We start from the raw sequence: 26304 nt of genomic DNA, 5'->3' as shown, positions 1-26304 counted from the left end.
GGTCTTAAGGAACTTGAAATACAATTACAAGACAGGTCATAAACATAAAGAGAAAACTAAACACCAGGTGGGTAATGCAGCCCTTATTTTATGAGAGATATTTATACCTTAGTCATCTATTAGGCTAAGTTCATTCTAAGGCTCACTTGCGGTCTCTACTGGAACAACTCTAGAAGTCATATTATCCCTTCTTATACATAATACTACACAGCTACTGTAACTTCCATAGCACCTTTCAAGCAACTCACAGTAATTCACTAATTTTAAACTAGTTGCAAATATTGTTAGTCCTACTTCAAATAGGAAAAAATGTTTAAATAGTAGAAATTTGATTGATATACTAATTAATGTGGGAAAGGAATCCAAATAGTTTGATCCCACTCCCTTAAATTTCTCCATCAGTTGTACCTTGAACATGTTTTTTTCACCATTAGTCATATAATGTCGGAATTATTTGTCTAACTGTCTGTATTTCCTGAGAGACTATGAGTTTCATAAATGTAAGCTTTTATTTATACTGGTGCTGTCAGCCCCTAGAAGAGTGGCATCCATATGATAATCTGAAATGATACATGCTGTGAATAAGATGCCATTATTCTGGATGCACTATCATAAGCTTGTTTGAAGTTTAATGATTTAATCACCACACAAGTAACTGAATACAAGCGGCCCCCCATTTTTATGTGTTCCACAATCATGGATTCAACCAACCAAGGACAGAAAAAAAATTTTTTTTAAATCCCAGAAAGTTCCAAAAGGCTAAACTTGAATTTGCCATGTACCCGCAAATATTTACATAGCACTTACATTGCATTAGGTATCACAAGTAATTAAGAAATGATTTAAAGTATACAAGAGGATGTGCATAGGTTATATGCAAATACTGCACTATTTTATATAAGAGACTTGAGCATCTGCAGATTTTAGTATCCACAGGGGGTCCTAGAACCAATACCCTCAGATATTGAGAGATGACTGTACTGATAAGTATATCACATTCATGTGTTGAAACTGCTGAAGCTGGGTAAAGAACCACTAGAAAGAAGTAGGCAGAACAATCCCTAAAGTTTACACTAGGCTGAGCACAGTTCACATTCATACCAGTCAGAATGGAAAGATTCCCCTAAGATGTACAGTGCCAGGCAGAGCTCTCAGAGAAAAATAAAATTGTAAAAAAATTCACACAAATCTAAAGTGACAGAGGTAGATCCCTAGTTGTCTGAGACAGGAAAGTAGAAAGGAGGGTTAAGTTACAAGAGGTGAAATACATTCAGGGGGATGAACGTGATCAGTATCTTAAATACTGTTTTGAGTTGTCATACGTCAAAACTTACTGGACTGGTTCATTTAAGTACTGGCAGTATGTTGTATACTTAATTATACTTCAAGAGATCTGCTTTTTATTAGAAGCTTTCATAGCATTGTCCCCACTTTGACAATGTACAAAAATTAGTAAGGCAATGCTTAAAAGTGACTCCCGTGTATTAACTCCTAAAGCCACTAGCTTCAAAATGATTTTTAAAATACGAAAATTAAAGACAGGTGATCCACTATTGGATGGGCAGCCTCAGCGCCGAGGCAAGTGCCCGACCAAGTCCTCCTCTGCTCCCGTGGCTCTGCTCTCCCCCAGGGGCTCAGGAGCAGGCTGGCGCACTCACTGGCAAGGCAGTCATCAATGTCCTCCTCACAGTCCATGCCACTGAAGCCTGGAGGGCATTCGCACATGTAGCTGCCCTGGGTGTTATGGCAGAGACCGTGGTTCATGCAGGGCTTGGAGACACACTCATCCATGTCGATGGTACACCGCTGACCTGGAAACAAAGGGGCAATGAACGGTCCAGTCTTTGGATATCGATTTCCACGCAGAAATTTATGTCGAGGCTGAGCTTCAGCTGGGGTGGGTGGGGCTACTGCAAGGATATGCTGTTTGGCCTCCTGCTTTGGGAAGTCCCTTCAGGTTTCTGTTCCCCCAACAAGTTGCCGCCCAGATGCTAAAATTCTACATAGAACATCATAGTTTCAGACTCTGGTGGGAGTCTTCTAGCCACCAGGGGGCAGCAAAGACACGTAAAAATGGAAAGTCTTTCTAAAACATTCGTTAGCAGCTTCGGCTTTTATACAAGGCCTGGGTTCTTGACAAAAAAGGGCAAGCCTCAAAAGATAGATTCTCCATGTCATCAAATAACCAGATCACTCTGTTAAATGCTCTTGGTTTCTACATTCCGACGCTGTTACCTTGCCAGCCAGGAGCGCACAGGCAGGAGTAACTCTCAAAATTTGGTGCCTCTTTGCAAACACCAGCATTCTCACAAGGGTTTGGGGAACAGGGAGCCAATACAGTCTGACAGTTCTTGCCTGTAAATCAAATGACAGAGTTTATTATAGAGAAAAAGTCCAAGGAACTGAGATTTCCCCAAATTCTATACCAAAGGATGCTTTCCGAATTCAGATCTAATGTAATGAATTAGTTTCGGGATCTGAGAGACCTACGGACCTTTGTGTCTTGGATCTGATGTGATAACTCACAGTGTGATCTCAGGCAAGTTACATTCTCTGAGCTTCCACATAAACAAGATGGGAATTAGGATGGTATGTAACTCATAGAGGCTTTTTGTGGATTAAATGAAAAAATGGTTACAAAGTTCTTATTAGCATAGGGCCCAGCACATGGAGTAAGTACTCAACAACTGCTGGGCTCCTGTTATCTTCACGTTATTGTCACAAGCAGTTATGTGGATTTAGAAACTGACATCAATCAGGTGTGAGAGTTTTTGCATCTTCGTAGCTAAGATTCAGCTGGAGCTTAGCAACATAGATCCACCTTGCAGAGTTAACAACACAGCCTCCTATTCTTAAACCTCTGTAGGCCTGTTCCAGAAGGCAATGGGGTTGATCAGAAGGCCATCAGAGGTGGAAACCAGTGAAGTTATACCAATTGTCTAGTAACATCTCTCCTTATTTCAACATCAAAACATGACATTAATAGTTGCCCACCAACATTTCCTACCTTAGTATACTGAATATGAGATTCCAGAAAAAAAATAAAAGAATACTTTTATTAAAAGGGAGATGGGCTTTTTCCAAGATGGTGGGGGAGTAGGAGGACATGGAGTTTCTCTCTCCCCACAAATGTATCAAGAATACATCTACACGTGAAGCAGTTCCCACACAGCACCTGCTGAACACTAGCAGAGGATCTTGGACACCTAAAAGGACAAGAAAGATCCCCACACAATGGGTAGGGTGAAAAAAAGAAGGCAAGGAAGAGGAGAGAAAGCAGGATGATACCTGCACCCCTCGTGGGGAGTTGAAGGTATAGAGAGGTCCCTGCATCTGGGGAAGGCCTCTTACCAGCAGGGAGATGAGCTGGAGCAGAGGGGAGCCTTGGGGGTTCAGAGGATAGTCCAGTAACTGGTCTGTGACAGGCAGGACAGAGTGAGACCTACACAGATGGTCCGTGCCACGGCCCTGCATGCCCCAGCCTGAGACAGGTGTTTGCCAGTGAGCATGGATGCTGGGTGCTGGAACGTGTGGTTTGGAGAGCAGATCTGGGGAGGGGCCTGCTGTTGGTTTGTTAGGGAAATTAAATGGAAGTAGTCTTGTCTTGTTCAGGCTTGAGAGACAAAGAAAGCAGAGCAGGCTTCTGACCTTGCTTCTGACCTGCCTGGACTACCTTCCTGTGGTGAGTGCAAGTTGCATGGCGCCATAGATGAGAAGGGGGCAGATCCTGGAATTGTTGAGCCCCTGGAGGAGGTCTGGCCAACCATACCAGGGACTTAATAACATTCCAAGATTTACAAGACAAAACAAATGGCACTGTAAAAAAAAAAGATTAAACCAGAGCTGCAATCTGCTCTCAGACTGATGACAATATCAGTTTGTGGCCTGGGATTAAAAGCAGGAACCCCCAACCTACAATTCTGAAGTCTCACCTATGGAGCAGATGCGCTGCCTGAGACCTTTTCCCAACTGGGGCTCCAGACTGCTGTCACACAGGACTTCCCAGCACTGTTTGAGTCTGGATATCAGTCAAAACCCAATTTGGTGATATATGGACTGTTACTTTTCTTTACTGTTCTACTTTTCTTTTCTTTTAATGATTGTTTGTTAAAAGTAAGATAGGTAATTCTCTATTAGTTACTGAAATTATTTATTTATGTATAACGAGTGGTTTCTTTTGTTAACAAATGTTTTGAACCTAAGGTGAAATTTTAACTTTTGGCAAAACATGGCTATGAGGAGACAACTTGAGAGGCTGGGGTTGCAGAACTCTGCAACTGAGAATGCTTGTGGAGGAAGCCTGGACAACCACAGAAATGAAGCTGCATTGTTGAGTAATGCACAAGGGGTGGGGTTGCCATTGTAGGCTCTCTCCTCATATCCCAACCCCTGCCTACAGAGCGCTAGGGAGGGCTCCTACTGGAGCTGGCTTGCACGTCCCTGTCACTGCCTCCTCTGCTCCTCTCCTCAAACCATGTGACCAGCTCACCCCTATCGCCACCTGAAGGGTACCCATGTTCCAATCCCTACCCAGCACCCTCCTACCTGGGCAGAGTGCAGTGCCAAGAATACTGTGCTTTGTGAGCCCATACAACAGGCAAAAAGGGACACAACAGAGCACATTCACAGGTGAACAGCCCCAGAGAAAGAATACTCAGTGGTTTCTCTCCAGTGGAAATGCTCCAATCCTCATATCACAAATCAGAAACACAGCTAAGAAACAGATCTAGGGGCTTCTACTCCAACAAATAGAGAGCAGATCCTGTCTCTAACAGGGCAGTGACAACCACAGAGCAAGGGGAGGCCCTGCTCAATATCCAGTGCAGGCTCTAGTCACAGCATCAATCAAACTCCCTTTCAAGGGGATAACAGCACAAGCTTCGGGACCAACCTAACCCATTGGGGGGCAGACACCAGAAGCAAGAGGAATTATGATCCTGCTACCTGCAGAAAAGAGACCACAAACACAGTCAGTCTGACAAAATGAAAAGACAAAGAAACATCTAGCAGATGGAAGAGCAAAATAAAAATCTAAAAGAACAACTAAATAAAGAGGAATTAGGCAATCTACCTGAAAAAGAAGCCAGAATAATGATAGTAAAGATGATCCAAGCATCTCAGAAAAAGAATGGAGGCACAGATCGAGAAGATACAAGAAATGTTCAACAAAGACCTGGGAGAACTAATGAACACACAAATAGAGATGAACACAAGAACTGAGATGAAAAATACTCTAGAAGGAGTCACCAGCAGAAGAGCTGAGGCAGAAGAAGGGATAAGTGACCTGGAAGACAGGACGGTGGAAATCTCTGTGGTGAAACAGAGCAAAGAAAAAGAATGAAAAGAAATGAGGACAGGGACTTTCCTGGCAGCCCAGGGTTAAGACTCCACACTTCCACTGCAGGGGGCCAAAGATCCAATCTCTGCTTCGGAAACCAGGATCCTGCATGCTGCAGGGTGTGGACCAAAAATGTCAATATGAAATACATAATATTTTTTTAAAAAGAAATGCAGACCGTCTCAGAGACCTCTGGGAAAATATTAAATGCACCAATATTTAAATTATAGGGGTCTAAAAAGAAGAAAAAGAGAAAGAACCTGAGAAAATATTTGAAGAGATTAGAGTTGAAATCTTCCCTAAAATGAGAAAGAAAGTGGTCACCTAAGTCCAGGAAGCACAGACAGTCCCATAGAGGATAAACCCAAAGAGAAACATGCCAAGACACACATTAATCAAACTAACAAAAATTAAATACAAATAAAAAGTATTTAAAGCAACAAGGGAAAAACAACAAATAACATATAAGGGAATCCCCATCCCCATAAGCTGATTTTTTGAGCAAAAATTCTGCAGGCCAGAAGGGAGTGGCATGATATATTTAAAGTGACAAAAGGGAAAAAACCTACAATCAAGAATACCCAGCAAGGTTCTCATTCCAATTTGACAGAGACTCAAAAGCTTTACAGACAAGCAAAAACTAAGAGAATTCAGCACTACCAAACCAGCTTTACAACGAATACTAAGGGAAATTAATTCTCTAGGCAGGAAACACAAGTGAAGAGAACAAAAGAGGAAAGTGAAAAAAAGGACCTAAAAAAACACCCCTCAAATTTAAAAAATGGCAATAGGAATATACATATCAATATTTATGTAAATGGATTAAATGCTTCAACCAAAAGCCACAGACTGGCTGAATGGCAGCCAAAAACAAGACCCACATATATGCTGTCTATAAGAGACCCACTTCAGACTTAAGGACACACACAGAATAAAAGTAATGGGATGAAGAAAGATATTACATGCAAATGCAAATCAAAAGAAAGCTACAGTAGCAATCTTATATCAGACAAAACAGTCTGTAAATAAAGACTGTTAAAAAAGACAAGGAAGGACACTACATAATGATTAAGGGATCAATCCGAGATGATATAACAATTGCAAATATATAGGCACCCAACATAGGAGCACTTCAGTATACAAAGCAAATGCTAACAGCCACAAAAGCAGAAATTGACAGTAACACAATAATGGTGGGGAACTGTAACACCCATTATACCAATGGACAGATCATCCAAATAGAAAATTAATAAGTAAACATAAGCCTTAAATGGCACATTGGACCAGATAGACTTAATTGATATTTATAGGACATTCCATCTAAAAGCAGCAGAACACACTTTCTTCTCAAGTGCACAGGGAACATTCTCCAGGATAGATAGCAACTTCGGTCACAAATCAAACCTCAGTATATTTAAAAAAACAGAAATAATATCCAGCATCTTTTCCAAACACAACACAAAGTAACTAGAGAAAAAAGAACAGATAAACTCCCAAGTAAGTAGAAGGAAAGAAATCATAAAGATCAGACAAAAAACAAATGAAATAGAGACAAGGAAAACAACAGCAAAAATCAATGAAACTAAAAGCTGGCTCTCTGCGAAGATAAACAAAATTGATAAACCTTTAGTCAGAGTCACCAAGAAAAAAGAGGACTCAAATCAATAAAACAGAAACGAAAAAAAAAGAAGTTACAACGAACACCACAGAAATGCAAAGGATCATAAAAGACTACTATAAGAAACTATACACCAATAAAATGAACAACCTAAAACAAAGGCATAAATTCATAAAAAGGAGCAAACTTCCAAGAATGAACCAAGGAGAAACAGAAAATATAAACAGACCAATCACAAGAACTGAAATTGAAACTGTGATTAAAAATCTTTCAACAAACAAAACTCCAGGACCAGATGGGATTTATCCCAGGGATGCAAGGATTTTTCAATATCTGCAAATCAACGTGATACGCCACATCAACAAATTGAAGAATAAAAGCCATAAGATTATCTCAATAGCTGCAGAAAAAGCTTCTGACAAAATTCAACATTCCTTTGACAAAAACTCTCCAGAAAGTGGGCATAACAGGAATCCACCTCAACATAATAAAAGCCATATACACCAAACCCACAGCAAAAATCATTCTCAATGGTGAAAAACTGAAAGCATCTCCTCTAAAATCAGGAATAAGACAAGGATGTCCTCTCACCATTTTTATTCAACATAGTTTTGGAAGTTCTAGCCATAGCAATCAGAGAAGAAATAAAAGGAACCAAAACTAAAAAAAAAAAAAAAAAAGAAGTAAAACTGTCACTGTTTGCAGGTAACATGATATGATACATAAAGAAACCCTAAAGACACTATCAGAAAACTATTATAGCTCATCAATGTATCTGGTAAAGTTACAGGATACAAAATTAATACACAGAATTATGTATTTCTAGACACTAACAAGAAAGCTCAGAAACATTATCAAGGAAACAATCCCATCTACCATTATATTAGAAAGAATAAAGTACCTAGGAATAAACCTATCTAAGGAGGCAAAAGACTTGTATGCAGAAAACTATAAATATTGTTAAAAGGAATCAAAGATGACACAAACAGATGGAGAGATATACCATGTTCTTCGACTGGGAAATTACTATTTTACCCAAGGCAATCAACAAATTCAATGCAATCCCTATCAAATTACCCATGGCATTTTTCACAGAATTAGAACCAAAAAATTTACAATTTGCATGGAAACACAAAACACCACAAATAGCCAAAGCAATCTTGAGAATGAAAAATGGAACTGGAGGAATCAGGTTCCCTGACTTCAGATTATACTACAAAGCTACAGTTATCAAAACAGTATGGTACTGGCACAAAACCAGAAATATAGATCAATGGAACAGGATAGAAAGCCCAGAAATAAACCCACACACTACTGTCACCAAATCTATGACAAAGGAGGCAAGAATATACAATGGAGAAAAGACAGTCTCGTCAATACGTGGTGCTGCGAAATCTAGACAGCTATATGTAAACAAATGAAATTAGAACACTCCCAGCATTATACATAAAAATAAACTCAACATGGATTAAAGACCTAAGTGTAAGGCCGGATACTATAAAACTTTTAGAGGAAAACACAGGAAGAACACTCTTTGACACAAATCACAGCAAGATTTTTTTGATCCGCCTCCTAGAGTAAGGCTTCCCTGATAGCTCAGTTGGTAAAGAATCCGCCTGCAATGCAGGAGACCCTGGTTCAATTCCTGGGTCAGGAAGATCCACTGGAGAAGGAATAGGCTACCCACTCCAGTATTCTTGGGTTTCCCTTATGGCTCAGCTGGTAAAGAATCCACCTGTAATGTGGGAGACCTGGGTTCCATCCCTGGGTTGGGAAGATCCCCTGAAGAAGAGAAAGGCTACCCACTCCAGTATTCTGGCCTGGAGAATTCCATGGACTATACTATACAGTCCATGGGGTCGCAAAAAGTCGGACACGATTGAGTGACTTTCACTTTCACTTTCCCAGAGTAATGAAACTGAAAGCAAAAACAAATGGGGTGTAATTAAACCTAAAAGCTTTTGCACAGCAAAGGAAAGCAGTAAACAAAATGAAAAGACAACCCTCATAATGGGAAAAAATATTGTCAAATGAAGCAACTGACAAGGGCAAATTTCTAAAATATACAAACAGCTTTATGCATCTCAATCAAAAAAAGAAAAAAAAATCCCACTGCAATCAAAAAATGGGCAGAGGATCTAAAGAGACATTTCTCTAAAGACATATAGATGGCTAAAAAAGCACATCGGAAGATGCTCAACGTCACTAATTATTAGAGAAATACAAATCAAAACTATAATGCGGCATCACCTCACACCTGTCAGAAAGGCTATCATCAAAAAATCTACAAACAATAAATGCTGGAGAGGGTATGGAGAAATGGAACACTCCAACACTGTTGGTGAGAATGTAAGATGGTACAGCCACTATTGAGAACAATATGGAGGTTCCTTAAAAAAGTAAAAACAGAGCTACCATATGATCCAGCAATTTCACTCGTGGGCATATAACCATAGAAAATCATAATTCTAAAAGATACATGTACCCCAGTGTTTATCGCATCAGTATTTGTAATAGCCAAAACACTGAAGCAACTTAAATGCCCATCAACAGAGGAATGGATAAAAAAGATGTGGTATATATATGCAGTGGAATATTATTCAGCCTTAAAGATGCATGAAATAAAGCCATTTGCCATTTGCAGCAACATAGATGGACCTAGAGATTGTTGTACAGAGTGAAATAAGTCAGACAAAGACAAATACCACATGGTATCACTTATAGCTAGCATCTAAAAAAGCTTACAAATAAACTTAGTTACAAAACAGAAATAGAGTTACAGATGTAGAAATCAACCCTATGGTTACCAAGGGGAGGGGAGGGATGAATTAGAGACTACACACTACTGTATAAGGACCTATTATATAGCACAGGAAATTCTATTCAATAATCTATAATGGTTTATATGGAAAAAGAATCTAAAAAAAGAGTTCAAAAACAAACAAAGAGTTCACTTTGCTGTACACCTCAAACTAACACATTGTAAATCAACTATATTCCAATAAAAACTTTTTTAAAAAGGGAGATTAAGTTGTTTTGGAAGTCAAATTACAACTCACAATTGTCAGAATGTCTATCATCAAAAAAGTATACAAATAAAGCATGCTGGTATAGATGTGAAGAAAAGGAAACTCTTGATGCTATTGGTTGGAATGTAAACTAGTACAGCCATCACAGTGAACTGTCACTCAAGCTAAAAACAGAACTAAAATATGATCCAGCAATTGCACTCCTTGGTATACATCTGAAGAAAATGAAAACACTAATTCAAAAAGATATATGCATCTCAATGGATTTTCCAGGCAATAGTCCTGGAGTGGATTGCCATTTCCTTCTCCAGGGGATCTTCCCAACCCAGGGATCGAACCCGGGTCTCCCGCATTGTAGACAGACACTTTACCGTCTGAGCCACCAGGGAAGTCCATTCAAATCAGCATTAGGTTATTTGTAATAGCCAAGCTATGGAAGCAACCTAAGTATCCATCAACAAATGAAGGGATAAAGATGTGATTTGTGACTCTCTCTCTCTCTCACACACACACACATACACACAAGAATATTACTCAGAAATAAAAAAGAATGAAATTCAGGCTTAGTTGCCTCGAGGCATGTGAGATTTTCCTGGCCATCTGCATCATGGATGGACTTAGAGGGTATTATGATTAGTGAAACAAGTCAGACAGAAAAGACAAATACTGTATGTTATTACTTATCTGTGGAGTCTAAAAAAGACAAATGAATATAATAAAATAGAAACAGCTTCACAGGTATAGAGAACAAACCGTGGTTACTAGCGGGAGAAGGAAGGGGGAGGGTCAAGGTAGAGGTGGGGGATTAAGAGAGAGAAACTACTAGGCATAAAATAAATAATCCACATGGATACAGAACAGGGAATACAGCTATTATTTCACAGTAACTTTAAATGGAGTATAATCTTTAAATATTTGAATCACTATAGTGTACACCTGAAACTAATACAATGTTGCAACAAAATAAATAAGGTCAAGTTACAATTAACTCAATTTAAAATTTTATCTTAAAACTTTGCATTCAAAAAGAAAAAAATATTACCACAAATTTTCATCAATGTCTCTAACCACTTTTTCTTTTCTCAAAAGGTTCTTTTTGATGTGGACCATTTTTTGTGCGGCTGCTAAGCCGCTTCAGTTGTGTCCAACTCTTTGCAACTCCATGGGCTGTAGCCCACCAGGCTCCTCTGTTCATGGGATTCTCCAGGAAAGAATACTGGAATGGGCTGCCTTTCCCTTCTTCAGGGATCTTCTCCATGCAGGGATCAAACCTGTGTTTCTTATGTCTCCTGCACTGGCAGGCGAGTTCTTTACCACTGGCACCACCTGGGAAGTCCCAGGACCGTTTTTAGAATTAATTTATTTTTGGGTGCACTGGTCTTTGTTGCTGCACATGGGCCTTGTGGCAAGTAGGGGCTACTCTCTAGTTGCAATTAGTAGGCTTTTCATTGCAGGGCTTCTCCTGTTGGGGGGCACGGGCTCTATGTGTATGGGCTTTAGAAGTTGCGGCATACGGGCTTAGTTGCCTCGAGGCATGTGAGATTTTCCTGGACCAAGGATCAAACTCGTGTCCCCGACGTTGGCAAATAGATTCTTAACTGCTGGACCACCAGGGAAGTCCAATGTGGACCATTTTAAAAGTCTTTATTGAATTTGTCACAAAATTGCTTTTGTTTTATGTTTTGGCTTTTTGGCCATGAGGCAGTGGGATCTTAGCTCCCAACCAGGGATCAAGCCTGTTTCTGCTGCACTGGAATATGAAGTTTTAACCACTGGATCACCAGGGAAGTTCCCCTAACAAGTTCTTAATGTGTCTGGTCAGAACAGTGGTTCACAAGGAAAGGCACCATTGCTTAGCTCCCTTCATGCTGGCCAAATTCAATGACACTCAGAACCCTTAACGGCACTCAGCATTGAAATTTTAATCTGTAATATCTAATATAATTTCCCAGAGGTCACACATGGTAAATTCTTTTTAATAAGATCCTAATATGTAGAAAAACCAACATCCAGCATATAGTCAGATATTCTTACAGTGTTGAATAGCAAGAAGGCAAATATTCTCCCAATGAGCTATGTACCTTAGTCACATTCAGATAAGCCTATAATGTGTCAAAGCATAATGACACCTGCTTATATCTCCCTACTACCATCAATTCTCAGTCTTTATGGTTGTAAATGACATGATCTGCTCGGTTCCAACAAATGTGACTGCTATTGCTATGGAATGACATTATTTAGACTGTCTGGGGATAGCTATGGATCTCCAGTAACTATGATTTTTTCAGTCAGGATGGCTAAATGCAGTTTGTCTGCATGAGTGTTCCTTCTAAAGAGGTGACAAAGACAGCAATGTAGTATCAAGTCTTTCAGGAAAGAGAGTCATGCATCCGGCCACTCTAAACAGCCTAGAGTCACTCGCAACAGCTACTATCAACAGGCCAAGACTCCAGGGAGTAAGAGCTCCGCCATGCTCCTGCCTGCATGCACGGCATTGGAGAAACATGCAAAGCCATTAAATGAATGACATGAGGCGAGCGAGCCACACGAACAAAACCAGTCCCAAGACGGCAGTAATGAGGCGGGAGAATACAGAGAAACGTCCAAGCACACTCCTGTAACACCACCTGAAACAAAGTCACCTGATACGAAATGAAGTTACATCCATGTCTTCTGTGTGTGATCGCCATCCAAGGGGCAGTGCCTCTCTGCAGAGGACGCAGTGGCAATCAATGTGAGGAGAGGAATGACAGTTAAGAGGACAAGCTTTGGATTCAAAGACTCAGGGACAAATCCTAGATTTACTACTTACCGATGTGACCTTCAGCAAGTAACCTCTCTTTGCCTCAGCTTCCTCATGTACAAAATGGTGACAGGAATAGGAACCTCTACTCTATAGAATTACTGTGAGCACTGGAGCAAATACTCCAAAATATATAAAGTGTCTGGCATTTAGTAAAGGACCGATAAGTGGTAACTGTTGTGTTGGCAAAACAAAGACCAAGAGGACAGGCCATACAGTCCATTCAGATAATGACTAAACCATCAGCTATGTATCAATTCAAGACAAGTATAATTAAACAATTTTTTTCAAACCCTAAAAAATAAAGGCAAACAAGTATCCCCACCACGTGCATCTAGAGAGGCCACAGTGTTTTCTCAGAGTGGACGACCTAGACAGCGAGGGCAGGAAAGGTGATCAGGGAGTGATTCCTCAAGGCAGCATCACTGGCCCCACAGACCCCATCTCTGAGACTCCGAGGTTTGGAACGACAAGACAAGACCGAGCATCCCTTCCAGCCCCTGGACCCCAGGACTCACCTGTGTAGGGCAGCACACAGTGGCAAGTATAACCGCTTACGTCATCAAAGCAGGTTCCTTGGTTCAGACATGGATTCGAAGCACATTCATCAATATTCACCTGGCAGTTATAGCCTGTACACAAAAAGGGGGGAAAATCAAAGACAGTGAAACTTTCTGTTAGCCTCCTCAATATCTCAATTACTAAGCAATGCTCTCAGGGGTAAACATTAAACGCCTCAGAAACTGCGTTAATTTCTTCAAGCCACTGAAACACCTGTTCATTCATTCCAGTGTAAAGTCCCCGACATGCAGTCAGTCAGTAAAACTGCTTAATCAAAAAATGAACAGAAGAACAATATATTCTAATAGCTTGAAAGTTTAATGAATGTCCAAATACAAGTAATTTCTCTATAATGGACCAAGAAGTTCACTAGGGTAAAAAGCTATTGCTATATCTAAATAGAGGCTTCTATACAAAGTATCTGGTCAGGGCTTAAAAAAGGCTAGAAATTATCAAGGGATAAAATATTTGAACAGTTAATCAAAGCTTCTTGAGTTATGCCCACTTTTTCAAATGCACAGTATCTACCATCAATGTGGTGGTGTTTTCGGAAGTCACAAAGCTTTTCCCCCTGATCCAAGACACAAAATCTACTCCCACTATGAAAAAAGAGAAAAGTAAGGAAGCATTCATGGGGACAGGATATTACCAAATGCCACCACCTTTATACCTGCAATAGGGCCTGACACAGAGTCTTAAAACTGAGGAACTATAGCCATGTATAAAAAGAAAATAATGGTCTAAGAGTACAGAGGTCTGAGTTCAAACTGTACTCTGTTAATCACTAGACATATGATTGTGAACTATTTTGATATTTATTTTGTCAATCAGCAAGTCTCAAAGAGACAAAGGAATAAAAATGCTTTTAAATCTGTAAGTTTCTTTACAGATAATATATATCTGAATGTCAAAAAGTTAATGACTAAAATATGATCTTAGAAAAATGTGAAGTTATCAAATAAAGTGACACTGAAATATACTGACCTATCACAGTAGCGTGGCACAACTTTGAGTTGTGAAATAAATGACTATATGGATCAAGGAGTACAAATATGCATGATTTACACACAGGTTTCTCTCTCAAGGGTTAAAGAAAAAAGTGACAGGAGAAATACAACAGAGACAACTCAAAAAGTGATTTTACACAATACTCACTACAATGCATTTTTCCAGAAGGTCATAGGTGACTATGTATCATCTAAGAATATCTCAATGTTTAATAGAACTTGTTGGAAAGGTTTTAAATACATGGATTCTCCCATGATATTATTGCTACAATTACAGTAAAACAAGATTTTCATTCTACCAATATCTCTTTTGAATTATCACAGAATCAAGCCTACACTGGAGCTTACAATTAGAATACCTAATTAAAATGTCCAAAGTTGTATGAGTGGAGCTCTAGTTGCTCACCTTAAACGGTAGTTTCAAGAGCTCACCTCTCTGCTAGTCTGAAAATAGAATCCATGTTTAAATTTATGTTTTTATTCTCCAACTGCCCTATAAATAATAAGTGCTCAAATGAAGGTTGCTTAATGAGTAGGAATGAGTAGGAAAAGGGGAAAGAAAGAAGTGAGTCAAGCTGTATGTACCAACAAAAAGGCAGAAAAAGGACATAAAAACATGCACTTCTGCATCACCTTTAAAGCCCTTCTTGCAAGTACACCTGTATCCATTCACCAGATTGTCACAAGTTCCCCCGTTCTGGCATGGATTAGAAAGACATTCATTTTTGTCCACTTCACAGTTGATGCCAACCCAGCCTGCATCACAGAGGCACTTGTATCTGAAAGAAGACAGAAATAAGTTACAGTTGTGGTATGAATGTACAATTAAGTCACAGTTGAAATGCAAAATTCTGAAGAAATGAAGGATCAAGGAGCTCCTGGGTGGGCTAAGCTCATTTCTGTTCTTCTTCAAACCTACACTTGGGTTACCTTGTGAATCATGTGGGCCCATCTGGAGTATTCTGTAAACACAGCTTCCTGGCCCACAAAAATGCTGGAAAAATTAAGTATAGTGGGCTTTCATATGTAAAGAGTGGTGAGTACAACAGATTGGGACAATCTGAAAGACACATTGACATTGATAAATTTGCAGTTTCTTTTCTGCTAAATAAATGTAAAGAAACCTTAGATCACTTGTTTCTGGTGTAAAACAGATACTCAGAAAGCAGGGTAGTATCAGAGACTCTAAGTGACCTCAAAGAGCTCCTGGAACATCTGACTTCTGAGACATGGTTTGTTCTGACCTGCAACCCTGCCCCCAGAAAGCACCAAGGGTGCTGAGCAGGAAATGAAACAAAAATGAAGGTATCTGAAATGTCTGCATGTTGTTCACAATTTGGACACCATTAGCACTTAGAATGTAATATCGGGAGATAACAGCCTCCTTGTCTGGCGATTCTTTTTTAAAAAAAGTAAATGGGTTAGGATGCTTTGAAGGCCGCTATACTCTGAAACAGGAATACTGAGTTAATTCAGCTTAGAAATCACTTAATTTCCCATTTACCTCTAAATGTACTCTTCATTCTTTCACCTGTTGTAAGCATGGCAAATGCTAAGTCTTGGCCAAAGTCCCGTCCTCTGGCAAGCATAGCAAGAGCACAGGACTATCTCATGGAACCAAACGTCACACTCTGTGATTCTAGAAAATTACTTGCCAACACATTACACAACTCTCAGGGGCTTGCCAGCTGTGAACACTTCATCAGGGCCAAGACTCTAGCTAGCTGAGACCAGCTCTACTTCAGTGGTACCCACTGGCATCATTATGAAACAGAGTTGGGTTTTCCTTGAGCAGGAGGTTAAGTCAAACAGAATATCCCTCAGAACGCAATCTTGCAGTTAGTACTAAAAGCACAACAACTAAAGACTCAGAAAATAACCCTGGACTCCTCCCATGTGCTGACTACCCACATGAGGAATGAAACATTCCTCCTTACTTTCCATCTACTCAGTCATGGAAGGCAGGGAAGAAGTGGTGACTTGGAAGACTATGATATGGATTACCGACCTCTTCAGCCTAGTCTCAGCTCAAGTCCTGACTAACTGCTACAGGGTATGGCCAGTACTAAAACTCAACTGGCTCGACACGGGTCAATAAGAAATGATGAACACACAACAGCTACTCACCCAGTGAGGCCCCCAGTACAGTTTCCATGGACACAGGGATTGCTCAGGCACTCGTTCACCTGTGAGTAGCAGCTGGGATGGTGGGGCCCCTCAGGGCAGATACAGCGGAAACCATTCACATCATTGATGCACGTTGCACCCTTGCGACAGGGATTGGAGGCACACTCATCAATGTCAATGTTACATCTCTGCCCTGTAGAGAAGGGGGACAGTGTCTGTCATATCCAAAATGCTTAGGGAATAGACCCAGGACCATGAGATCTACTGTGCAGATACCTTTACCTGCCTAGGCTATAAAATGCTGTGGGCACCAAATGTCAAGACTTAAGGAATAAGACATCCAAGAGCACTTAGTGCCATGCAAGGAAGGAGCAGAGAGCATTGTACTTTGATAATTTAACAAAGTTAACAAAATACTGGAACGGTGTTGTAGTGTTTCGACATGTGTTTCTTCACTCCAGTTTAGAAACGGGGAAACTTTACATCAAATATTCAAAAAGAGAACATCAAATGCGATCAAAGTTGGCTGCTCCTCTTCCTGCTGTTCGGAGAACTCTCAAGCTTTTCTTATCACTGTTGTCAGCTGGTTTACTGCCTTCATTCTCGTAAGAGTTAGTCAATCTTTTGCATTTCTATATATGGTAAATCTCAATTAACAGGAATATTCAGTGATTAACACTGAATCACTATTAAGGATTAAGTTGCTTAAAAAGAAAAGCCATTTGTTTTAACTTTTGTAATTGTAGTAATCTATTTTCTGGCTCAGGAAGAAGAGAAACCTAAATGTAATTTTATTGTTCTCTGATCATTGAGAAAACAATTCAGGGTCTCTCAATATAGATCAGTAGTTCTTAAATTTTAATGTGCAAGGATTGCTAAAAGTACTTGTTTTTAAAGAAGATCCTTACTGCTTCAAAGTAACATTTCAAATAATGTAGGTGTTTCAGATACTACATTTTGAGAAATTCTGATGTAGACAATTATTATTTCATCAAGTTATAATGTAAATGTTCAGAATATATGAAATTGAAATGAATATGTTCTTCCTCTAAAACATACCCAAGATTGGACTTTGAAAAGATGTCTGCTATAAAGTGGAATAAAGTATGCCAGTTACATATGAGTTTTGCTTTGTTAAGTTTTGAATAAATGAGATTTAACTATATATTCCAAAATGATATAAAATTTTAAAATAACCCATAATTCTGTAAATGAGTGGTGACAAGCAACTACTATGAAGGAATTATAAATTTCAAAGAATACAATTTTCTGATTCACATAAAACCAGGCATTTTTATTTAAGAAAGAGTAACCCTACAATTAGAACAGGAAATTCCAAATGAAATAGATACACACCCTTTTAAAGTATGGGTATTAACATTTTTTCACTCTCTGCTACTCTCTAAACCATTATTGGTGGTTCGTGTGGTAAAAAACCCATAATCTGATAGTAGTTGCTGTTTTCCTTTTAAGTATTTTATTAATAACCAATTCTACAATACTACTTTCTAGCTTCAACTTCTGATTTTTTTTTAGATGTTTGCCACTGGCACCGAGATAAGAGCCACAAGTCTTCAACTACAGCACTATCCTCTGTCTGAAATCCCGTGGAGAATGAGATGAAAAAGCTTTTTCAATTCTGTCTTTTCTTGGGAGAAATATTCTCTGAAATCACACTCCTCACAGTTTCTTTACTTGCTTTTAAAGCTCTCAGCAGAATCCATTTTCAAGTCATCTTTAGCTGAGAGGGTTAAGTGCCTCTGTGTGTAGTCTACCTGGTGAGCTGCAGCTGCTTCACTAGCAAATTCTCATCCTTTAAGTAGCATCGGAAATCCTAGCATTTCATGAACTCCCAGCACAAGACTATGTACCTTGTTGGGCTCAGTAACTACTGAATGAGAAATTAGCCAATGTTTCTAATCGTGTAGGTAGATGCCTAACAAATTAGTATTTAATGAATGGAAGCATGGTACAGTGCAGACTCCAGAGTCTAGTGTTGGATTTCAGAGGTTCCATGTATGAGTGCTGGTCATTCATTCAGCAATATTTTCTAAGTGCTCCCTGAGTGCTACACAGTTTTAGAAAATGCTGGCTAAAAAGACAATTAGGGAGGTGCCTGCCTTCTGGGAACTCGCAGTCCTAACAGTGAGACTCACTAGCTAAAGACCATGGACACATTAAGCTCTTTCAGTTGCCTTATTTGTTAAATGAGGATAATAAAAATTCCCTAAGTTTTTTTGTTAATTTTAAAATTAAGACATGATTGACATATAACATTGTGTAAGTTTAAGGTATATGATGTGTTGGTTTGATATATTTTATATATTGCAATATGATTACCTCCGCAGTTAGTTAACACTTCTATCATGTCACATAACCATCACTTCTTTTTGTGGTAAAAACAATTAAGATCTACTCTCTCAGCAATTTGAAAGTTTATAATGCAGTATTGCTGACTATAATCACTATGCTATGCATTCAATCAGAATTTACTTATCTAGTAGTTGTAAATTTGTACCTTTAAACAATATCTCCCCAATCCCCTACCCTCCCAGCCTAGACCCTGATAGACACCATTCTACTCTCTACTTTCATGAGTTTGGCTTTTTAATATTCTGCATTAAGTGATACCATACAGTATTTGTCTTTCACTGCCTGATTTATCTCACTTAATGTCCTCAAGTTCCTTTCATGTCATCACAAATGTCAGGATTTCCCCTTCTCTCATGGCTGAATTATATTCCATGGTATACATACAAGGTATCCTTTACTCTCATTCATCCATTTGATGGACACTCTGGTTGTTCTGATATCTTGACTATTGTGAATAATGCTGCTATGAACATGGGTGTGTGCAAATGCAAACTCCTCTTGAAATATTGATTTCAATTCCTTTAGATACACAACTGTAGAATTCCTGGACCTTATGGTAGTTCAATTTTTAATTTTTTGACAACTGCCATATTGTTTTCCCTAATAACTGTAACATTTTACATTCAGATCAACAATGCATGAGAGTTCCCCTTTTCCCACACCCTCACAAACATTTGTTATCTCATCTTTTTTATAACAACCAATCTTTCAGGTGTGACGTGATATTTCACTATGGTTTTGATTTTCATTTTCCCAATGATTAGTGATGCTGAGTATCTTTTCCTGTACCTGTTGGCCATCTATATGTCTTCTTTGGAAAAAGAATGTCCTTTGCCCATTTTCCCCCTGATTCTAAACATTTGTTTTCCTTCATCGCTTATACTTTTCTGAATGTGTATACCTTGCTTTTAACTACTTCCCTAGTCTTTAGTCATCTTCCGATGTACGCAGTCTGGGTTCCTGATCATACCTTAAATCCTTTTAAAGGCATGAGCTCACTGTCTACCACTTTCCCCATAACCCAGTACTCCTCTGTGCTTAGCAGTGTGCCTTCACTAATGGCTGGAGAACCAAAAACAACTGTGTGTTCAACATTTATAAATTTATAATTTATAAATATTTATTCACTTTACTTCTGATTAGAAAATCCCGTAAGAGACTGAAAGAAAGACGAGGTTGCAAACCTCGAATCTATTATTTTTTCATTGAATTTGGTGATTTTATACAGCTGCATAATGATACTGTGATGAGGATTAGCTATATTGCTAGCTACTCATCATAGATTGTAAAGCTTGTAAAACTTTACCTGTTTCAGTTGATACTGGATTTCAAAATATAAATAATGATTTACGGCCTAACAATATAATCAGAATGTGGTTAAATCATGTAGCTCTGAGAACTAGAGTGAACATTACCAGTATCTTATATCTGGAAATTATTGGGAATTTTCCAGTAATATTTTCTAAAATTGGGTTTCCAACTCCTAACTAACGTGTTTTCATTTTTAAAGTGTTAGTCGCTCAGTTGTGTCCGACTCTTTGCCACCCCATGGACTGTAGCCTTCCAGGCTCCTCTGTCCATGGAATTCTCAAGGCAAGAATACTGGAGTAGGTTGTATAATTGACATGTAACATTATTAATTTCAGGTGTACAGCATAATGATGTGATATTTGTATATACTGAAAAATGATCACTACAATAAGTCTAGTTAACATCTGTCACTGTACTTAATTTGTTATTTGTCCAATTTTTAATTGAATTATTTGCTTCTTTACTATTGAGTTGTATGGATATTAACTTTTTGTTAGACACACATTTTACATATATTTTCATCCATCTCTGTAGGTTAGCTTTTCAACATATTGTTTTTTTGCCCCTCAGAAGTTCATTTTAGTTTTTGTTACTTGTGCTTTTGGTTTCATTTACAACCTATCTACTTTTATGGACTGTTCTGAGAAGTCAGCAAAATAATGGACATGAATGTGAAACTGAAAAAGTAGTTTATACTACTGAAAAGTAGTCTACTGAAGTGACACATGATTTCTTACTTTTCCTATTCAATCAGTAAGTATAAAGTGGTCTGTGGAGAACAGAGAATTTTGTCTGAAAAAATATTCCCTTAAATCTGTTCAAGCTGTTATTAAAATTGTAAAAAGTTAACAGTATTAAATAAAGGCAAGACTAAAACACCTTATATTTATGGGTCATGAGCATATAACACAGTTGCCTCTGATATTTTCAGCAACTGACTTGAAAAAACAAATAGAAAAAACAGACATAGAAAACAGTTCCAAGAACAGGGTACCACCCAGTAACCAAAACATTCCATTCCTTGGTTATACAGTTTCATGCTACACCTTAAGTTTATTTTAGAATATTTTTAGCCTATGTCCTCCCTCCATGACCTTCCTGATTTGCTAAATGTTAAAAAGAGAGAGCATATGATTCACTGACATTTCCAAAAAATTTAAGTTGAGTCTAAGGCTTATATATCTAAAAAGAAACCACAGCAGGCACCCACTTCTGCTGTCCAGTCACGTGGCAGTGAGTATGAACTCTATAACAGAACCCCCCGGGGTGGAATGCTGGCCCTAGTGCACTGGCACTGCCACTTAAGCTCTCTGAATTCAGGGTTTCTCATCAATACTGTAGAAATAATAATAGTAATGACAACTAAATGAGACTAGGCACTTGATTTAATGCCTACCTCAAAACAAGGCCTTAATAAGTGGCAGCTATTCTCCTCTTATTACCTATGTAAACAAGTACATATGCCATTCTGTCTGAAAGAAATTCAGTTGGCTGTCACTGAATGTTGGAGTAACATATATCAGGATACAGAAGTACATCTGGTTCCACACCAGCAGTGCTGGGTACTAGATATAAGAACTCTCATCATCCTGGTCTTCTGAGTGATATTCCACTGAGAAGAGATTACGGTGACCATGTAGGCCACAAACGTTCCTCTCTCGTGTCCACAATCACACCAAGCAGTGCAAAGGATTGTGAAATACAGAGAGAGTTAAGCTCCCAGCAAGAAAGAGGCATCTCTTGGCTTTTTGACATTATAGTTTAAAAAGCTCTGTGGGAAGTTTCTCACATTGGTTGCAAATGACCACATGGTATTTATGCAATGGTAACATCATGATGTAAGCGCCTTATTGTGTGTGGCATTGTCTAGCAAGAATGGGACTGGCACATTACACGCCCTCTGATGGTGCCTTTGACAAACAGATGTATCAGAAACAGGCTTCATATTTCCTCAGTAGCTCCTAGTACTTTTTGATCAGGAAGGTAAAAGGTAAAGGTAATCTTATTAGCAACAAAAGAAGATTAGAGAAAAGATGTATGTGCGTTTGTGTGTGTATACACATGGTGCATATATAAATGTTCTAGCTGGGGGGTTTAATTAAGAAGAATTTAAGAATTATAACCAGTTTTATTTTAGTCACTTACTTTCTCCCTCCTGGAGAGAAAATAAAACCCACTATGCTAGCCAAAAATAGGTTGCTTTGCTAAGTTTTGACCTTAGCCAAGTACTTATAAGAGGAAGTACTCAGAAAAAATCATATAAGGTGTTCACAGAATTTTACCTTGGCCATGCCTTTCTAGAAGGCATTCACCACTAAGTATAGAAAAATATGGAAGCTATATAACTTAAGCTCAGTGATGGAAACTCATGGTCTGAAAAGAAACCCTTTTTAAGTAGCTATAAACACATGGCCTAAAAACCCTAACTAATGAAAAGTTTCATGTTACAGTTCAGGGAAGGCCTGAAAACTGGGCCAGAGAAGCTGAGAAACAGCCTTCTAACCTTCCAAGAGACGAAGAAGTCAGATATATTTGAAAGTAACTAACCTTTAGATGCCCTTTTCCCAAAGTGAGGGGGCTGAAGGAGGAGTCTCCCAACAAAAAGGACCATTACCTGTGAATCCTGGTGAGCAGACACAGCTGTAACGATTAACGCCATCCATACAGACACCATGGACGCATGGGTTACTTGCACAGTCATCAAAATTGATTTCACAATTAACACCTGCAAAGATGAAAGCAAAGAGAAATCGTGCAATATTAGCACAGAAACACCAATGATCTCTGTGATGCTGGGTGTTAGGAAATCTCATGAGTATCTAGCCACCCTTGAATACAGGAATGTAGCATTTCTGAAAGTTCAGTCTTCCAGACCTTGTCAAAGGTATCAAACGACTGTATTAATCACACTAAGCCACTATTTGTCTTTTTTATTGTGTTGGCATTTGCACTAATGTTACAAAAGCAATGGAGGCAATTAAATTCATTGATTAAAAAAAAAAAAGTCCACCAAACCCTGTGACAGAGTCTTCAGAACTTGGCAACAGTTCTTCATGATGTATGCACCATCAAGGCAGAGATTTTTATCTCTTTTGCCTCAAGTATCCAGAGCAGTTTATAGCATATGTTGCCTCATTTTAAGTACAAATTAGGAATCCAAAGTTAATATACAGCTGCAATGACAATTAGATGAACTGATCCCTTTTACACACTGAACAATCCTCAGTCACAGGCAGCAAGGAGCCTGTCATCACTTCTGCCTTAATTCTGAGGCTGACAGTTTTCTATGACCTTGAATATAAGGTGCTTCCTAATTTCAGAAATGTTGAAGATTTAAAAAAAAAAAAAAGTGTAGCTCAGCACTGAAGAAATCTGCAAGGCAGCTGACAGCCAGCAGGAGGCACAGTAAGAGCTGTACTTTGATTTGTTTAACCCCAGGGGTGGGACACATGGGCAAATGGTGAGATGAGAATCATAAATGAAGGACCCCATAATGAAGGACACCCCCATAAATGAAGGGGCCCTGGTTAACAAGCCAATGATTTGGAGTGGCATGAAAGGTCAATGTGAAGGGTATGGGATGGATTAATGTGAGAAGAACACTGGGCAGGCCATGACACGGAGTTGGTTTAAAGAAATGGTGCCCAAGGCCAAGGACATGCCAGTAGGAATGAAAGCAAAAGGATGAATGTGAGAGGTCATAAGAGTTACAGTCTTTATCACTTAGAAACTGAGTCAAGGAAGAGAATAAAGGCGAAGTCATGGAAATTCAGAGTTACCATACCTGGATGTCTAGGAAAATATAATACTCTTGACAGATGTCGTGAATGAGAGAGTGGAGTTGGTGTTGGAAGACAAAAATTCTGATTTTGGATCTTTGAATTTAAAACGTTAACTGCTTATGTAGGTCTTGTTAATTGATCTCCATGGACATGATTGCTTTAGAATATCAGACTGTACCCAACCAAATTATTACCCAGTTCCCATATTTCCATTTTGATGATAAAGCTATGGCTTTAGATTACAATAAATATCTTACTAAAAAAATAAAGAGCAATGGAGGTATGACTGCTGGCATCTTAGCAGGAATCCAGAAAGTGCCAAACTGTACTGTACTAGTGTTTTTATTCTTCACCTCCATGTACTCAGTTAAAACAATACAAAAAAGATAGTTTCACTTAAGAATGACTTTGATGAAGCTGCCAAAAGTATTAACTTTACGATTTGATTACACCTTGACCCTTGAGTATACCTCTATTGTTTTGTGTGATGAAATAGAAAATACACATAAAGCTATTCTGTGGCATGCCAACATACAGAGCAGTCTCCAGGAAAAGCAGTTGTGTCACTGAGTACTGAACTGAAACTGCAACTTTTCTCACAGAATCCCAGAGCAACTGACAGACAAACCAGGACTATTCAGACCTAAGTACTTAGCAAATAGTTAAGTGAAAGAAACAGCCTGTCGTTCATTTCAAGGAAAACAACTATGGCAATACTGTGCTCCAGAGGTAAAATTTAAGCTTTCCTTAGAATTTTGGGACTTGTATCTACCACTATAAGCTTGATACTGATTGTTACTATTAAGGGCTAAAGTTCAGGACAAATCGTACAGAGTCATAGCTTTCTCCTGGAGTATGTTGCCTTCCTCCTGGTATATTCCCCAGATGAATGGCAGAGCTTGACTATGTTCAGGAAAGTTTAATTATAGATACAGGTAACTAAATAGTAGAGATACACCAATCCCTACTGTTACCACTATTCTGTAAAAATACTCAGTTATATTACTTAACATGAATTTAGTGATGAATTTGGATATCATAAAAGAATATATTGGCAGTTTAAAAAGTCTAAAAATTAAGCCTGATAATTAGGATATAAACTAACAAATGAAATTTCCACAACAAAATGCCTAATATTTATTCACTCAAACTTTATGTGAATATTTATTAATAATTACTATATTGAAAATGTATCGAGTCATTATTGTGAGCAAAATACTCTGCTTCCCACTTGATATAACTTTATTTTCTCACTTCAGTGCCAAACCAATTTGTGTTACACCCATTTTATCATGCACTTGTACAATTACATCAGCACAGCTAGGATGTGAACCCAGCTCTCTGGATTCTATACACTTCACCGCACCACACTGGTCACTGTGATTAATGTGACTATGCTGCCTTGCTAGCCACAGATGAGGCAAAGGTTTCAATATTCCTTAATTACAAATGGATACCTTTAGGAGATGTGTCTAGCCCTTGATTGACAATCCCAATTAATCCACAACAAACCAAGGCAGGCCCCAGGAAGCCATGCAGTTTAATGAGACTGCCCCCAAGTCCATGTTGTATTCTAGCAGGAAGAGACACTCAGCTCAAGCTGGACCAATGAAATTATCTCATTGGAACACTGGAACATGAACTGGGTGACCTGTGGTCTGCATGTGGCCCTACTGCCCGCTAATCCCCCCAAAGCCTCATTATTCAATTCTCACTTGGAATCTGTAAGATGCTTCTGTGTGCTTTCACAGAATTCCTTCTGCTTGTCTGTTTTGTATTTGTTGTTTGCTGATGGTTCTTTTAGCTAGTCAATGCAGTTTCTATAACTTTAAACGTCCCCCAAACTTACTTAAGATCACAGGTGAAAAAAGGCATTAATAGTGATTCTGGGTAGTATACTGTGCTTTAAGTACTTAGTGAGTGAGAAACTACAATTATAACCTGCAGATTGTAAAGTATCCCTTCTATCCATATACTCATCCAAACCCCAAGCTACCAACTCAGATTATGTTATGAATGGGTTGTCGATTCTTAGATTGCAACTCAAGAGTCTACTCATATGGTTAATTGAGTGAATCCTTTCACCCAGGCTCCCTGTACGTGCCAGGTCCTTCTGCAAACATTACAGACCAAGATCTCTTTATGTGGTCTGCATCTCTTTGCGTGAATTCTCCAGTCATAGGAATGAATCTGGCAATTTTCTGAAAGAACCTGTGCCTTCCTTCTTTATGCTGCCTGCACACCGCTGATATTTACTACCTGCCTTTCTCACTGACAGCTACTTCCACCTTGACTTCTCTGTACTCCCCAGGGAACACACCTGATCCATCCTGGCATAATAATATAATCCCAAAG

At 38.9% G+C, this 26304-nt stretch overlaps 1 protein-coding gene across 1 annotated transcript in view; it reads right to left on the bottom strand.

Moving 5' to 3' along the window:
• NOTCH2 (notch receptor 2) overlaps positions 1-26304 on the bottom strand; it is a 178105-nt gene that overhangs the window by 27457 nt on the left and 124344 nt on the right. The window contains exons 12-17 of the mRNA XM_040230917.1: positions 22782-22892; positions 16484-16676; positions 14990-15135; positions 13307-13420; positions 2236-2355; positions 1659-1811 (exon numbers count right to left, since the gene is read on the bottom strand). Of these exons, the coding sequence (XP_040086851.1) occupies positions 1659-1811; positions 2236-2355; positions 13307-13420; positions 14990-15135; positions 16484-16676; positions 22782-22892 (837 nt within the window). The remainder of the gene's footprint in view (positions 1-1658; positions 1812-2235; positions 2356-13306; positions 13421-14989; positions 15136-16483; positions 16677-22781; positions 22893-26304) is intronic.

Source organism: Oryx dammah, unplaced genomic scaffold (genome assembly GCF_014754425.2).
Source record: "Oryx dammah isolate SB20612 unplaced genomic scaffold, SCBI_Odam_1.1 HiC_scaffold_28, whole genome shotgun sequence".
NCBI lineage: Eukaryota > Metazoa > Chordata > Mammalia > Artiodactyla > Bovidae > Oryx > Oryx dammah.
This window is presented reverse-complemented; position numbering and strand designations above follow the sequence as displayed.